Here is an 18,040-nt window from a genome sequence, read left to right as displayed (position 1 = left end):
GTCTGGGATTTTTAAAACTAAAAAACGCACATCCCTAACTGGGTTTTCCTTGAAGGTGGGCTCGCAGTAGCAAAATTTGTCTCCTCGCTAATCTCTCCGGAGGCGGCAGAGAAATTACGCGGCCACTGAAGACTGAACACGGAGCAGTGACCTTTGTGGGGTGGGCCCGTGCGCTTGTGTAGTCTCTTTTATTTGGAAATATCTTACAGAAAGAAACAAAGTGGAAAAATTTATGATTGAAACTGTTAATGAGTATTAAAGAGATAGAATAAAGGCCTCTTTTTCGTCCAATTAAAAATTGTAGCTAGAAAAGAGCTTAGTTTTTCTAAAGACAAGTGGCAATGGTCAATTCAAAGAAATGCTTAGTATTGCTTAGTTTTAATTCTGCCTAATCTGTTAAAGTATTTTCATGGCAGATGGCAATTTCATATACTTATTTCCCAGAAATATGACTCTGATCTTTTTATTTAACTTTTGCAGACTGAATGTTAAAAGTTTTAAAACATAAAAGAACAAAACAATTTTTAACCTAAACGTAAAGTAATAGGTTTAATGTTTGCGAATCGTAAAGTACTGAATTTTACTTTCCAACTTTTGCACAGTCCCCATAAAGAACTATAGAAATTCCCTAATACTTGGAAGTTTCTGGTGATGCCTATTGTAAATAGAGTCCTTCCTCTTTTTCAGCCAAGGGCTGGAGAAAATAGTTTTCTGTCATTTTTCCAAAAACAATTATCTTGAGAATTTCGGTCTGTTTTCAGCTCTAGCCAGGGACTGGAGGCTGCTGTGCTTGGTGACAACCTCCTGTCTTCTGCCGATGAAGCTTCATTCTTTGCCTTGACCCTCACCTTCCCTGATCTCTTGACAGTGCTTGTCAACTATGCCCTTTATTCAGTGAGCCCCACAGACTTTTTAAATTCATCCAGCTACCCTGGGTTTGACCTCGTCCCATCCCACCCCATCCCTCACTCCCAGCTATTATTATTATTCCTGTTAAATTATCTTTTTTATACCAAGATCTAACTTCAGTCTAAAAGTTCAGCATTTGGACTTCTCTACCTGAGAAGTCCACGGTCCAGTCCATGGTCCTGTCCAAGGTCAGTCCTTGCCTTCTGGTTCTTTCCTTCCATCTTTTCCCTTAGCTCTCACATGAGGGCTTGTGCTGGCAGCTCCTTTCTTTTTCTCCCATGGTGTCCCTTTTAACCTTCTAAGGAGTCTCTCAGCTGTCGTTCCTACGTGATTTTCTCCCCACCTCTGTTCCTCTGTTAACTGTACCCCAAAGACACCTGTTTACCAGAAGGGGGGAAGCCCTGCGCGCTCTCCTGTTCCTTATTTAACCACTTATTTCCGCGTGTGCCTTGTCTCTTGGTTTACTTTAAGCTCACGACCCTTTGCTGAGCGCTCTCTTTCCTGTGCACGCAGATGCTCCTGTAAGACCTGGCGTGCGCCCCTCACCATAGCCTGCTGTCTGGCTCAGCGTCTTCTCTTGCTTCCTTCCTCGAGCTTCTGTTTCACTTACATACGTAAACTCTATCAAGGACTTATTTTAATTCTAAAGTAATACACAAAACAAGAAAACCTTTTTAATAACACACCAATTAATTATTAATATCTTGATTTCTCCTCTGTATTATTCTTGAATTCTATGTTTATTACAAATGTCTCCTTTTTCTCCAGTTATTTCATAGGCTCTAGCTTTATTTCATGCCTCAAAGTAAGTATCTTTCCATGTTATTGGTTATTTCTTTCTATCATGTGATAATCCAGGTTCTTCTTGTGCCGCAAACATTTTATTTTCTCTAGCTTTTTTGATCTGAATTTTAAAAATCAGTTATTTAACCTCCTAAAGAATTTTAATATAATAATGATTAAAATAGAATTAAATTGTCATTAACATGATTTCAATATATTTTTATTACCAACTAAAGTCATAGAAAACAAAGATGAACTTATATATGGGTTACCTAAAAACTGAGAATGTTTATATAAAGAAGTTGTTTTTTATTTTGTTTGGACTTTTCAATTAGTATGTTAGTTTTTACTTTTTCTGAGTCTAATATCTGGATATTATATTGTGTCTCCCCTCCCTCTTTTTTTATAGCAAATTTCTTGAGATTCAATAATAAGAACTAAGAATCTTTTGGTTTCTTTTTGGTTTGAAATATACTCTTCAAAAAATTATCACCTTAATTTATCAAAATAGTTACGATTTACTTGGAATGGCATTGCCTTCAATTATTGTCTATTTTAGTTTTATACAGGAATCAGATTATAGACACCTGGAAGTTAGGACTAAGCAACAATTGCTTTTTCGTTCTGAGCATGACATAATTCCATGTTATGTATTTTACTTATTAAAATGTCATTCTTGTTTTTGTCAAGAAAACCAGTGGATTTTATTGTTGAGCCAAAGCCATTCAATCGTATTTAATGAAGATTTTGGAGATGGTCTCTGTTTTATAATGATTGTCAAAATAAGGTTAATCAAAAGTCGCATTAAAACAGCTTTAATCATGCATTTCTTCAAGTTTGCTAAGTAAAAGCTTCAATTCATTAATTTTTCTTTTACAGTAATAGCAAAGCTTCTTAAAATTTTCCAGTTATGAACTGGGGTTAATCTTTTCAAGCATCACCAAATTGAGTTTCTACAAAATATCTCTCCCTCTAGAAACTTCTAGAAATTGTGAACGTTCAGGGGTTAAATTAGTCATTTATGATTTAGACAACATATTAGAAATTTTATTTTCAGTTGTGATCTTTTAAAAATTCCCCTGTAATTACTTTTTTCCTACATGTTTTTTTCTCTGATGTTTTCAGATTATTATTAGACCAACTTAAAGACTTTCTGGTTAGTTTTATATAACTGTTACCTGAGTACTAATATTTCCATAAATAAGAAAATGAAAGTACAGTTAGCCTTACTATTGTCTTTCCCTGAATAGAGGGCAGCTGCTGTCTTCCTGTGTGAGGTTAACATATGATAGCTATAATATTCTGGAGACAGTGGTGCTTGGAAATTTTCATATTCTTCCACTAATCGTTTGTGTGTAATTTCATTTCATGTTATTTGTGTATTTGCATTCACCTTTGTTTTTGGTGCTTGTTAAAATGTTTATTCCATTTTTCAGATTACTCCTTTTCCCGTTCATTTCTGAAAGACAAAGAAACTCCTCAGTCTTGACTTCAGCAAAACCTAAGCACGAGAAGAGAGGGACTCTGCTGCCCTGGGATGTTTTATAATTAGGATAATTGTTCCGCTGTCTTGAATTAGCACCTGGAAATCCCCTCCGTCTCTGCCTTTCCCCAAGACTAAGGATTTTCTAGCTCTTTCGTTTAACTTGGTGAAACAGTACAGGATATATTTGGTTCCCAGGACCTGAAATATGAACCTGAACCCTACAGTCCTACTAAGTGGAAAACTGGGTTTTAAGAAAGCCATCAAGTTAGACATCTAGGTGTTTCTTTCCCCATTTTAGATGGAGATGTAACAGTTAACTTTGAAAATTCAAACGGGCACATGATACCCATCGGAGAGGAGTCTACCCGAGAGGAAAATGTAGTAAAATCTGAAGAAGGTAATGGCTTTGTAGCTGAAAAAGCACCACCTCTGGAGGAAAAGGCAGAAGATAAGAAAGGTAAAATCAAGAGAAACCCTGTATCGTTTTACTTCAGTAGAGCTCAATGTTGAGAATCAGATCTTTGGCTCTAAAGAATGACCCTAAGACCAGTAGAGAGGAGGTTTGCAATTACAAAGAGAAGAGAAATGATAATCAGTGAAGAGAGATTGGATGATTTCCTCAGGTAGATGCATCCATTTTGTGAGCACATCATTTAATTTTTTATGGAAGAGGGCTAATTAGCAGTAAGAATGAGAAGGAGTGGCCTCTGCAATCATTAGAGGTGTCTAAGAATGCTATCCATTCCTCAGGAGCTTTTTCTCAGTATCTTCTTTAATGAGAAATGCCAACAGTCTGAACGTCTTTCTCTGCTGGTTAGAACTGACCCCTGTGAGCAGGTCAGCATGGAGGAATCAAACCAAGATAGCGCTCTCAGCCCAGCACTGTCTCTCCGGTTGCGGGAGCTTGGCATCCACACACCCAAAACTGTAGGCTCTAGTCTAGGTCCTAGACATTTTGAAAGAGATCCAGGAATAGTTCCCAGAGATGCCAGGGATTTTGGTTGCTGTACTGGCCTTAGCCTCTGCTCCATGATTTTTCTGTGCAATGGGAAATTTCAAAATGTGCCACAGGCTATTATGCCATTCCCTGAAGGCTTCTTTCAGGACCTTGGTTTCTAGAGTGAATAAGCTCTGGGAGATTGCACAACTGCAAAGTATGTGCCTCTCAAGGATCCCCCCCCGAACATTCACAAGTTCCTGGTCACTGATTGATTACATCCCCTTACCACTGCTGTCTATATGCAGGAACCTCCAAGCCTCAAATGTATGCAAACCTGAACTGAAATTCCCACAAGATAAGGCTGTGTTGGGACGTTCTAGATGATTCTTTGCAGCGTAGAAATGAATCCTCAGGAAATAGGTTATTTCCTGTTCTATAATGTCTGCCTCTGAGTTGGATGGCAAAAATTCATCAAGCCTAGTTTGGGTTCTGTAGGCATTTTGAAAATTCTTAGAAACTGCTGGAAGCAAACTTCTCTTCATCTGTTCTTGACCCAAATCCTCCAAAGACAAAGGGAACAAAAGAGCATTTGACAAACATTGTAACTTAAAATCTTCTTCTCTGGAAGTCCATGACCCCTTATTGTGTGCATATAAATTAGCCTTTCAACATTTTAGAAGCCTCTACTAATAATCTGTTGGAAATTTATTATTTTGCTTTATTCAATATTAAGTATAGTATTCATGGGGCTTTACTTAGTCTTGTTCCATTGAAGGACTCTGGTTAAGCTTATTAATACTGATTATGAGAAATTAACTAATATTTTTAATGACAATATTCCTGGAAGATAAAGAGAAAACAGATCTAAATAGATTTTAAGGGGATTCATTTGAAAGTATTAATGCAAGGAGTGATTTCTTTTTTTATTTTTATTCTTTCAGTCCAACTGTCCTGTCTCACCAAACTGTTAAATTTCAAACCATCTGGGTCCTTCATTATGTAACAGTGCCATCTCTCGTGCTTCCCTGGTCTGTGTGGGGTGTCAGTCAGTGAACTGGCCAGACTTCAGAGGCAGTGTTTCCCTTATCAACCTAATAAAAAGTTGCTGACAGTTTTATGTTAATTAACCCAGCAGGCTTTGATGCTCTAAAAAGAAGATGGCAGACCTCATAGGTCCATGGATATTTGAGAGATGTTTTTGTTTTCTTATTATTTATTTAGAATTAGTACATTCAGTTCTTTTTGGTCAAATAAGGTCCAAGAGAGCATCTTGCTTGGCTAGTCTGTACATAAGGGATGGAAATGCTGGCCATGCTGCCACCCCACTAATAGGACAGAGGAGCCTCTGTCTCGCCGTGTGGATGGTGCACCCACTAAAGCCAGACTGAGAGTGAGGGGAGGAGGCATTCAGTACTGGAGCCACTTCCTGAGAGTAAAAAGAGTGTCCCTCACAAGTGACATCACGTAGTATTATGTTAAATAGAAAATACCTTATAAACAAAAGTAACCGTTCATTTCTCTGGAAAGACAGCATTTGATTCTAAAAAACAGCCCAAGATTCACTTTTATGTCTGCTCCTCTTCTGGTCTCACTTCTTGTTTGAGCTCACTGCTCTGCAAATCCACCATCCCATGTTCTTAATTCACCCTTTATTTTGGGGTGCCATGCTCCCGTTTCTTTGCATTAAGCTGATTTATCCGAGAGCATTTATTTCATCTATTAATTGGCTATGTTTGCAAAACCACATCACATGCCTTTAAAATCCCAGATACTTTTATCTCTTTTAAAGACAGTATGTCATTACTTTAATATTTGAAACATCAGTTTCAAAGAAAAAAAACAAATTACAAGTGACCTTCACACTGCTTTGCCCAGGACACGTGGGTGATCCTGGGGCTCCCAAAGGCGCCTGATTCTGGAGTTGGTCCATGGTCATGGGCCTCCTCTGCCTAACACTGGAGACTTTTCCTTAAGGCCTTTAGGGCTCTTAGTGTCTGTCATTCTTTCTTGGTGAGTATCCTTAAATGTACAAGAGGCAGAAAAACTGATCTGCCATCTGTTAAATATTGCTTGGTATGTGAAATCTGAAAATTATTTGGTATTATTTCTCTTGAGTTAGTGTAGAGGGCCTTCAGTGAAGTAACAAGTGACTTATACATGTTTGTTCCACACATAATAAGGAAGGTGCATCATGGGTGAGACTTCACTGGAAGTGGTGAATGAGAAAGGTAGTACAAGATGCAGCGTGCTCTGGAAGGCCTGAGTGCAGCAAGCCAGGGAGCTTGCAGCGAGGACCGAAATTGGCTTTTAGAGGAAATATTTCCAAACTGGGACCTGAAAGAGACAAGGAGGAGGCAGCTAGGTGAGGAGAGGAATGGGGGCAGAAGTACGTTCTAGGCAAGGTCAGGGCTGCACGCCGTTCTCAGGTTTGCTCTAAGTGTCGTTGAACTAAACGCTCCGTGCAATGGAAGGACCAAACCTGGAAGTGCGGTAACCAGGTACCCTCCAGACTGTTGTGGGACATAGAATCCTTGTCAAGTCAGAGTGAACAGGCAACCCTTTCTTAATCTCCTCTTGAAAAGATGATGCTCCTATACTCCATCAGTTTACATCATGCCTTCAGATCACATGGTAATAGTAAAAAGTACAACTTGACTCAATTCATCATCTCCCAGATACAAGAGTTTGTTTTTTCACTAACATGTATGTTAGTAACTATCGGCCAATCAGACACATTCATTGAACAGACATAATGTTCAGAGCATTGTGTTTGATGGGATATAAAATTTCAGACAAAAGGAGTTTATAATGTGGTCAGAAATGCGTTTGCCTGTGCACGCACACACGCACCCGCACACCCCTTAGGAATCACCGCAGAGTAAACGTAAATATTGGCCGGATGGCAAACACGCACAGGTAGTTAGTGAAGTTCTCAGAGGAAGGAGGAGTGGACGGCGCTTCTCCAAGAGCCGGCTGAGAGTCTGCATGCTGTGCGTTCATTTTCAACAAGAGTGGGGATTGTCCTTCCCAGCTGTCAGAGAGCAGACCATCTCCTCCTTCCCAAACCTGGAAGCTGGATTCTTTAGGGTATACCTTTAGAAGTTAACACCTTAGGCAGAAAGAAAAAAGCTCCCTCAGCAATACGCCATGAAGGCAGAGGACAAGACGTGAGTGCTTGTAGTATAAAAGAAGGAGGATTCCAAGAGTTGCAGATCAGTTTCACTGGCTCCTACCATGGACCGTATGATTGGGCTGGATCTCCATGCACGCTGTTATGCTAGGGGCTAAGTGACAAAGATGCATTTAAAGAATAGGCCTCTGCCCTACTTCAAAAGACTAGCAAGTCAATGTCTGTTTATGCTTTACGTTAAAATAAAATGTTGTGTGTTGTTCTTGACCCTAACTGACTTTTGTGATTAAGCGGCCTCCTGGTTCAGCCCGGGTAGATTAGGAGGGCCCCTACCGTATTATAGATGAGCAGCTTAGCTAAGGAGACAAGATGGGTAAACAGAAGGCATGCATGCTGAGTGGCCTGTGATCAGTGTTGAATAAGCAGCTCAGACGCTCAGGACGATTCACTTTAGGTATTGGGAGGGTCACTTTGGCTGTGGTGATGAGGGTGGGTTTCATGGTTGAGCTAAGATCGAAGAGAAGTCTTATCGATGGCCTACCGTAACTTAAATCATTTTTATGGTAGTTTTGAAAAAAGAGAAGGCCTCACTTCACGCTTACTAGGATAAGAAATGAAACAAAAGAAATAGTAGTAAAGTGTGATGCTTTCCAATATTAAAACCCTTTCCTGGTCCTTCAACAGTGGGAGGATGTACTTGGCAAAGGCTTAGTTTTGTCTTAACACTGTCTTATGTTTTTTATTGTGCTCCATTTTTAAAGAAATGCTGCTTAGCTCTTTGGACCAGAACTGTATTTTAATTTCATTTGATTTCAGTCAGTCACTGTTAGAGAAAATGTGGGTGTGAATATCTGCGTGAATGTCCAGCATCTCCCCTTGCAATAATGAGAGACTGATACTATTTCTCCTCCAGTTATGCAAAACCAGTGAGAGGCTTCTGTTCTTAGATATGAATTTTTTTTAATGAATTTTCACCTCTGTCTTTTCAGAACCATTATTTGTGTTTGCGTTACAAGACAAATTGGATACGTTTTTGGATTCTGCACCCTCTCTACCTTTAGTTGAGACACTGTTTGAAAAGGTCAGAGGAAGTTACTGTAAAACAGGAAGTGGCCCTGGTGCACTGGGAGAGCTTGAGAAAATTTTAAGCGTAGAAAATATTTTATTCGTCAGTGCATTGCACTTCCTGTGAAAGATTCTAAGAGTCTCCCTTAGCTTAGAAAATAATTGATTTTTGGCCACAATGAGACAGAGCACAAATCTATTTCAGGTCGATGGGGCTTGAGTTCTCTAAGAGAGAAAGTGCCTCCGGGGAGGGGATGAAGGTAACTGAGTCCAGTCATTGCCACACGGTCAGTCCTAACCGCATGGCGGTGTGTGTAACTCGCTGATCTACCACCCTCGGGGACCCTTCAGTTCTGTTAAATTTAAATTTAGCGCTCCTGCCCAGCAACCACCGATTCAAGGCTGGTGCCGGCCCCTGACAGGGACATTTGCATTCATCCTCAATGTCGCTTCATCAGAGTGACTTGCGTGACCCTGTTTATCTCAGGAGTGATTAACACACCTGGAGAGCACACCCCAGTTTGCACCTCTGATCCTTTTTACCCCAAACTTTGCTCCTTCTGGTGCAGAACTCCATACGGGTTCCCAAGGGCCAAGCAGCCGCACACGTGTTTGTCTCCCTGTCGCTGTGTGTCTTGCTCCTCCCGTTTATATGGTGTTTGTCTGCTTCTGTCCACTTTTTCGTTTATAGAGAACACTGAAAACCACTCGGAAACACCAGCCGCTCCTGCTCCACCTCCTCCAGCTCTTCCTAAGCCTAAACCCAAACCCAAGCCCAAAAAGTCACCCGTGCCTCCAAAAGGGGCCGCTGCTGGGGCCAGCCCCAAGGGCGACGAAGTGCCTCCTCTTAAAAAAAATACCAAGGCTCCTGGTAAGCAGGCCCCTGTCCCTGCACCCAAGCCAACGAGCCGAAACGCGACCCGAGAGGCTGGTGAGTATGCCCCGGGGGGTCGAGTGGAGGGTGCTCCGCTCCAGGCTGCGCCTAATTGCTTCTCCTAGAAAGAGTGGCGTTTCTGGTGTCTGATGACTTAGGTGTAACACCAGAGGATTCAGCTTTGATGCAGAATGCCCAGGAGATTCCTTTGTTGGTGTCTCCACTAAAGGAAAGTCAGCCAGTTGATAGCTGACCTCATTAGTGTCGGGGTGAATAGACCGCTTTCATCCTGAGTGTCCACTGTCTGCATGAGACCCAGTGAAGGGTACAGGGAGTAGTGTGCCTGATAAATGGCGATGATCTGATAGGACATTATTTAAACATCGACTGGCAATCTGCCTGTTTGAGTTTGTGAGTGGCTTTTTGGCCCGGGTTTTCTTTCAAAATATCTTAAGTTTACACATAAAAACATGATGCTTGCATCTTTGACGTATTTGCTGAATCTTAGTGTCTTGAATCTTTCTGCACACATAGTCATTTCTCTCCTGATAAATGACAAGTGTTCATATCACTGTTCAGCTCCACCTCACCCCTCTCCACTGGAGTCAACTGTTTCAGCAGAGTTAGAAGTTACATGCTCAGTGCGTCCTCCTCCACCCCGGGTAGACTTAAGTGTGTTATAAGGAAAAGCATCCTCTTGCTGTGGTCACAAGTCACTATTGCAAATCACCAGGGGATGTTTTGGTGACCTACAATAACTTCAAGTAATGTGTATCCAGCTTCCCTTTCAAATCAGGTATGCTTAATGCAAGGTGGAGCTCCCATTCTTCTAGTGAAGTGGAATAAAGAAGCCTATCGTGTTACCCAGCTTTTAAAACGGCATTGATCAAAGTACAGGTGCTGAGTGGCTTTTTCCCCTGAACACATGCATAAAAATTCTCCTGTATTAAAGCAAATGTTATTTTCCTTAAATTCAGCAGCAACTGTCTCATAGTTGGCTGCCAGGATTTGCCTTGGTATTGATTTTTCCCCTTGTAATTTATACCCATATTGCTCAAATTCAGAGAATGGCTTAGTTGACATAACAGATCTTTGAGTGCAAATCAATGTCTCTCCCAGTGTTCCTCCCCTCTGCCTTTGACACTGAGTGTCTGAATCTCTGCTAATAAGCTCTGAAGTGACAAGTCTCAGAATGCTGTGCCAACAGTGCCTGCAGGCCATTCCTCAGGAACCAGCTGCCCTCACATGTCACGTCCATTCTTGTTGGCATCTGTGTGTTTCCTAGACTTCCCAGCACAGCCTAGAGCGGGTCTTGAAGTGAGGCAGGCGCTGATCCACTTCTTAAAGAAAAGCTCCACACCATTGCCTCGTCCTTGGGAATTTAGCCCCTGCCTTGTGCAGACTTTCCCACCTCCTCACGCCCCGCATGGGAGCAGCTCGCTGTTCACTGGGCTTGGACGCTCTCTTTCTTCTCTCAGAAGAAAGCTGGTGGTTGTCAGGGCAGGAGACACTTCCACGAGAGATTTTGAGTTATTTCCAGCTATTTTCCTTGAAGATTTATTTATAGACTCTTGATGTCCCTAAGAGGAAAGTACAGTCATGTTCTCCATTGTGTTAAGAGAAGCCCAGCTGGCCCTTAGTGTAAATAAGAGTGTTGCTAGTCTCAGGGCAATCACAGAGGCAGGGGTTGCATTGGGGTATGCCAGCAAGCCCACTGTGCAAGGATCCTTTTCTCAGATGTTGGAAGTACTCCTTCAGAATCCTACTCATACTCTGTTTGTAACCCTGGCTACACAGTAACTGTGTTTTATTTGAGTAATCTTGACCTTCTGGAAAAGTTACTTCAAATGCAGCCCTTGATTTTCAGTCAGATGTTTCAAGCTCTTAAAAAAGCTATCAGTTAAGATTCCTCCTCTCTTACTAACTTAACGTAGACTTGCAGATAACCAGATTTCAGCTTAGCACAGTCAGCCACTTTGCCCATGAAGCAGGGTAAAATCTCTCATGTGTTTTCTTTTTCGTTGTTACACACTGTATTAACAACAAATGTACTTAACTGGGGCTGGCCCAGTGGTGTAGTGGGTGGGTTTGTGTGCTCCACTTTTGTGGCCTGCGGTTCACAGGTTTGGATCCTGGGTGTGGACCTACACATCACTCATCAAGCCATGCTGTGGCAGCATCCCACATAGAAAATAGAGGAAGATTGGCATGGATGTTAGCTCAGGACCAATCTTCCTCACCAAAAAAACCCCAAAAAACCTTAAGAGAGATGGCATTTCTTTTTTTAGTCATAGCCTAAATTCAAGATAACTTAAGCGACATGGTTGATTTCGGCAAAATCCTGTCATTTTAAAAGACACTTAAAGAAAAATATAATGACATGGCTTAAATTTGCATTGCAGGCATTGAAAAAACTTAAGCCAGGCTAAAGTTAAACTTTGCTGTTAGAAAAGAAAGAATTTCCTTAAAAAAAAATATTCTTAGAATTGATATATGGAAGGGATTCTGTTCATCTTACCTGAGAAAATAATTGGACATGTTTAGACAGCAAATTCTTAGCATCTTTGTTGTGAAAAATAAACTAGAATGGACTTACATTGTAGGAGTATGCTTAATACACTTGTCTGTAAGCAAATGAAGGTTGTTAACTTCACAGAAGTAGTATTAACAGGCCCAGACTTGAGGGAGGAGAATTCTGGTTATTAAGTAGATCTAACATAATAAGCCTCCCAAGCCGTAGAGACTTCTTTTAAGCCTGGATCTTGTCACCAAGTAGGACTCTTTCCAGTGTATCAGAGTTGGTGAAGTCTTGCGTCTCCTTGTTCATTTGTCCTTCATCTCTTGACCCTCCCAGTTGACTCCAACAAAGTTATAACCAGAGGTAAGTTACAGTGACGTCTGTGTGCAATGTGGGTTGGCTCCACACGGTACTTACAGGATATTCTTAATGGTTCTGTGGAATCGTTTAACTCCTTATGAAAAAGGAGGAACATACGACATCGAATAAGCAATTGGGGGAAATTTACAGATCATAAAGGTCATGAAACAAAAGAGTATTCTCATAGGAGTTAAAATGTGTTTCCTAAGATGATAGAAAGACAAGGAGAGTTAGCCTGTCTTTCCTGAAAACAGTTTGGTTGAAGGCGGTCCTGTCCAGAACTGGGCAGACACGCCACGGCCATCCTCTGATGAACACCCTCTGGAAGCATCAGCGGTTGTCAGATCTGAGAGTGATACTCTTTCCCTTCAAATTATTCAAACACTACCCATTTAGACATTTTTTTGTAAAAAAATTATTTTTTTCTGCCTTTGTGATGTTTTGAAGGGGACTAGACTTCGATACGCGGCCATGTGTTTTCATTCTGCCCTGTCGCCACTGCAGGTGGAGGTACAGGCCAGCATGGCAACCTTCTCTCTCTGGAGCCGTTGGGGTAGCTGGTGTGGAGTTCACTCTTTTAGCAGTAAGATGAGTAAATTTGCTTTTGGCTCAGAGAGGAGTCAGTGATATATACCTGGCCTCTCTGAGTGTGGGCCTCTCCATTCCCAGAAGGACGTAAGAGGACATGTATAATTTGTGGTGAACCCAGCCTTGTACTGCACCCAGACAGCTGCTGGTGTCTGTCCTGTGCACACCAAAATGTCCCTTTGGAGCATACAGGGGCTTTTGCAGGTGACCCACAGGACAAGGAGCTGAGGATTTCCCCTTGGCTGGCCAGCTAAAGACTAGAGGAAAAGGACAGAGGACTCCTGTCTCTTAGGGTTTTGCCTCAAGGATCACTTGCTCTTTCCTAGATTGGAGACAGGGAGGGAACAGGAAACAAAACCATTATCATTATTAGCTTATTTTCTTTTATTTACTTTTTTCAACAAATTTTAAAGGGAACATTGACAATTGCAACTTGGTTAGTTTATTTAAAAAGTGTTGTCTTCTTTGACTTGTAATGCAAAATCTCTCTATTTTAGCTGGTTCCTCTCATTCAAAAAAAACAACTGGCTCCAAAGCATCAGCTTCACCATCTACTTCCTCCACTTCATCTCGTCCCAAAGCATCAAAGCAGACAGTTTCTAGCAAAACAGGGACAGTGGGAATCGCAAAAGGCAAGGAAAAAACCGGCAAGCAGCCAACGTCTCGACCGTCCTCAGACACAGCCACTTCTGGCACGTCCGACCTTAAAGGAGAGCCTTCGGAGACCAGTGCGGAGGGTCTCAACCCTGAGCAGACTGTCCCTGGGACTGAGGAGGAGACCACAGGCAAATCCAAGCCCACAGTCCCTCCGCCCCCGGGGGCTCCACCGCCTCCTCCCCCGGCCCCCCCTCTTCCCCTTGAGGAGCAGTGCATCATGGCCTCAGACACTCCTGTCGTCCTGGTCAGCAATGGAGCCGACCTGTCCGTCCCTGCCTTAGACCCAAGTCAGCTTCTCTGGACTGAAGAGCCGACAGACAGAACCGCTGTCCACTCAGCCACTGGCTTAAGTGTTACCCGAGAAAATGCAAAATGGTGAGTCGGGGCACCAACCCCATATTCCGTCTCCATTCCCTATGAAGCTGAGTCCTAAGGATGGTTAAACCCCTCTGTTGAAATGAAGGAACCTACTTTGTTTTCTTTTACAATTTAATCTAGTGAATGTTAGGGAAACACACATGTAATCCAACTGTTGGTTTTTCATAGCCCTGTGCCAGGAATGCCCCAGAAATGACATTGGTCCTACATCCCAATACTGCTTCAGATCTGTGGCTTTCAAGTCCACTTAGAACCTGCTTCGTCACTGCTCAGCAGTCCTTATTCTGTTCCCTAGACAGTTCCTTCTGTTTCCTTACAGTGGTTATTTTAAATCGTTTCATTTGTGTGCACATTGCTCACCCACTCCTGCCTACCTTCATTTCCCCAAGTTATGTAGCCTTCTCCTCTGCAAGAAAACAAAGAGCATCAGTAAAGCTCTCTTTCAAATTCCGGCTTCTTTCCCCCCAGCCTTGGAGTGGCTCTCTTTCTTGATCCTCAGTTCCCTACCCAACTCAAATATTTTCCCCTCTATGAAGCTTTTCAACCCTCCTCTGGATAGAATTGGTTATTGCATCTACTATATTCTGACAGCCATTTTCCCTACCTATGGGACGAAACTCACCAACGTGTCTATTTACCTCTATATCCGCAGCAACCAGTACAGAATCTGGTATACCATTGGCATGCCGTCACCTAGTTCCCCAAGCCAGAAACGTGGGCTTCATCCTAGGATCCTCATTCTCCTTCGTTCCCTGCATCTAGTCACTCAAAAAGTCTCATTCATTTTCTACTTAAAGGTCAATAGGCTCTGTTAGTGCTCCTGTCTCAGGTGTGAAGGGAGGACTGTCAGACTTTAGTAGACACCATGACCCGTTCTGTCTCAGGAGGGCTTCGCACTCTTAAATTCAGCCTCTTCTCTCCTCTTTCTAAGAATAAAACCAAAACTCACTCTTCAAATCATTTAATTTAATATTTCCTCTTTGAAAAAAACCTATGTCATGTTAGACTGAAAAACATTTAGTACATTAAGTAAGTTGACTTGGATCAAGAGACTAAAGTATCAACTTTAATTATTCAGTTGCTGATAATAACAACCTTCATTTATTGAATACTTATTTAATGTCAGGAACTGTCAGTTATTTAATTCACATAAGTCATCCCTGAAATATTTCTGTTTAATAGATGACAAAACGGCTGCTGAGGGAGGTGAAACAGTCTGCCCAGGGTCACCCAGTTAGTGAGTGGCAAAGCCAGCATGCGACCCAGAGTTGCACACCAGATTCCATGCTCTCGAGTGAATTCATACGTTTCCAAAGCAGTTCCTTCTACCTCTTCCACTATTTCTTTTGTTTGTTTCTTGTTTTTTGTTTGTTTTTATCGGTCTTGAGCATCATCATTTGAAGGAAAGCCAAGGAAAGATAAAGAAATGTTAAATTGCAGATGACTGTGTTTCCTTTGTTTGACATTTTAATAAACAATATGGGAAAAGAAGATATTGAAATGAATGGTTGCGGTGTCCTTAATACTTCCAGCACATTGTAGGTGTCCTCATTGAATTATAGTGAGTGTTTTCCATCACTGCGGTCAATTCCAACCTGTAGACCTGAACAGTTGTCTTTCAGTGTCTGTTTTTTGCTTGACTTCCGTGTGCTGGGCAGCATGCTAAGCACCAGAGATGCAAAGTGAGCAAAACATTATAGTTAGGATTAGTTTTTCCAAAATGTCCAACATGCCCAGGAAGTATGAATGTTTAAGATAAGGTCTGAATTTAGGAAAATAGATTGAGTATATGAGTTTATTGTTCAGTATACTGAAGAATAAGGTGGAACGTGTAAAGTGATTGCTCAGGTAGTCTTGAGCACAGAGAGAACCCTTATCCAAAGGTGACCCTCTGCCAGTCCACTTCCACAGTCATTTAGGGAGGGCACTGTATTGTGCTAAGCACGGCACTGCATTCTGGGGGCTTCACATTAGTCTTCAACCGAAGTCTCTGCAGGATTGTCAGGCAAAAGAGGTGAGCATCTATGCTCTATTTCCACTGAGACTAGGAGTGGAGAGAGCGAGCTCAGGACGTCATTAGTCGTTGGGGTATTTATAAGGGATTTGCCTGTCTTCAGGGTAACCGTAACGCGTTCCTAGAAGAGGGCATGGAGATGTTCTTCTCTGTATATTCTTCAAAATTAAAAATGTCAATTACAATTCATCCCACAGGTGTTTGTGTTTGCTCTAGAGTTAATGAGGCTGGAATAAGGAGTCTCTCAAATGCGCTTCCAAATTCTGTCTTCCATTTTTAAGTGGATACTTGCATTAGAATTTCTGGCTCTTAGTCAGTTGCTTAACTTAGAACTCTCCCTCAGTTATGTTTAGTCAACGAATGTGTGAAAATCCTGTCATCTTATGAAGAGGCTTCTGTTTGGAATACAAATATCAAAACTTTAAAGACAAGTGGCCATATGTAAAAATATCTACTTCTATTCACGTAATCCAGGGTGGTAACTATCTGGTAGATTTCTGTTCATTGACGGCTTCATCAGTAATGCATATGCCTGGCATAATTTAAGGCAGAAACTGATAAGCGCATCTGGAGCCCATGTCCAAAAGGGACCTGACTCTGTGTAGTCCATTTCCATGAACATTTATGGAGTGCGCTGTATTGTCCAGTGTGCCCAGGAACCGGAGGGGAAACCGTGAGAGCCAGGTAGTGAGTTGATCGATAGAAATTTGGATTATGATATTTAATATTAAATGTGATCTATAACATAGTCTTAATATAACTTATAATATTAAGTATAAAATAAAATACAATATAACGTTTAATAGGTAGGCTAAGAGTCTTAAGTATGAGTTCTAGACTGGACTTGCTACCTTGTTTGGGCGACTCACCCATGGCCTTCCTGGGTTCCATGAACTATAAATTGTCTTCCCTCGTTATACTGTAGAACAATTGCAAGCTGTAAATGTATGCAGAAGTCTTTGAAAACGGCAAAATGTTATAAAATACAAATCGGTGTCGTGATAAATTAGTGAACAATGACATGAAATGTGGTGCCAGGGCTCAACCCTGAAGTAACTTTTGTTCTGCTCTCAGAATGTGTTATTAACTAGCATATCTTTTAAACGTGCTGTGGTCACCCACAGTGGCAGAGTGTTCAAACAAGAATGGCCTCCAGGGGCAATCGACGAGAAATCCAGACTGTGGAAAAGTTTTCCAATAAAATAGATCTTTTATTGAAAATGAGATTTCGTACTGTGGAAACCGTGTGGTGGTTCCTCAAAAAATTAAACATAGAATTACCGTATGATCCAGCTATTCCACTTCTGTGTATGTAGTCAAAAACGTTGAAAACGGATACTCGAACAGATGTTTGTATACTGATGTCCAGAGCAGGATTATTCACAACCACCATAAGGTAGAAACAACCCAAATATCCATCAACTGATGAATGGGTAAACAAAATGTGGTGGGTATACGTACAATGGAATAGTGTTCACCCTTAAAAAGGAAGGAAATTCTGACGCATGCTACAACGTGGATGAACCTCAAAGACGTGCTAAGTGAAGTTGTCAGACGCAAAAGGACAAATGTATGATTTCACTTATATGAAGCAACTAAAATAATCAAATTCATAGAGACGGAAAGCAGAATGATGGTTGCCGGGGGCTAGGGGAGGAGGAGTGGGCAGTTGGTGTTTAATGGTGCAGAGTTTCCGTCGGGGAAGACGAAAAATTCTGGAGGTGATGGTGGTGGTGGTCCCACAACAGTGTGAATGTGCTTAATCCCATTGAACTGTACGCTTAAAAAAGTTAAAATGGTAAATTTTATGTTATGTATATTTTACAAAATAAAGAATGAAATTTCGTATTTTCCCCTTTGAAAAGAAGAATTTCGGTGGTTGGATTTTTCTAATAAGTGAAAAAACAGAGAATTTTGAGAGCATTTAGGCTTATAACCACAAAGTAGAATTTTTAATACCTCAGATTCTGACAAAGTTTACCTGTTTTTTTGGTTTTTTAGTTAGTGAGAGCAGCGAGCACGTGTTTTCCATTAAGCGGTCTTTCAGATGTGTGACCTAAATTTGAATTCTTCTGTTTATATCAGAACGCAGCTTAGGGGAGGGCAAAAGGGGTGCTTAGGCACATGTGTGTGGTGATGGATGGTAATTGGTCTCTGGGTGGCAAAGATGATGTAGTCTATGCAGAAATCAAAATGTAATGATGTACACCTGAAATTTATATAATGCTATAAACCAGTGTTACCACAATAAAAAAAAAAAGCAATTTGGGGGTGTTCTGTATCTGAAAATGAAGATTACATTGTTTTTGATATATGTTTTTGATGTAAAGTGTATTTT

General features: G+C 41.3%; 1 protein-coding gene across 6 annotated transcripts in view; it reads left to right on the top strand.

The window, feature by feature from the left end:
* Nucleotides 1-18,040, top strand: part of PHACTR2 (phosphatase and actin regulator 2) — a 249,617-nt gene that overhangs the window by 188,708 nt on the left and 42,869 nt on the right. For 3 of the 6 annotated variants that reach the window (XM_070602773.1, XM_070602775.1, XM_070602774.1), the window contains exons 4-6: nucleotides 3,477-3,635; nucleotides 9,005-9,244; nucleotides 13,151-13,685. In XM_070602773.1, the coding sequence (XP_070458874.1) occupies nucleotides 3,477-3,635; nucleotides 9,005-9,244; nucleotides 13,151-13,685 (934 nt within the window). The remainder of the gene's footprint in view (nucleotides 1-3,476; nucleotides 3,636-9,004; nucleotides 9,245-13,150; nucleotides 13,686-18,040) is intronic. The other 3 variants (XM_070602776.1, XM_070602778.1, XM_070602777.1) reach the window with 1 other exon arrangement.

This window comes from Equus przewalskii, chromosome 32, assembly GCF_037783145.1.
Source record: "Equus przewalskii isolate Varuska chromosome 32, EquPr2, whole genome shotgun sequence".
In the NCBI taxonomy this organism is placed as follows: Eukaryota; Metazoa; Chordata; class Mammalia; order Perissodactyla; family Equidae; genus Equus; species Equus przewalskii.
Note: the sequence above shows the minus strand (reverse complement) of the source record. Positions and strands in the feature narration are given on the sequence as shown.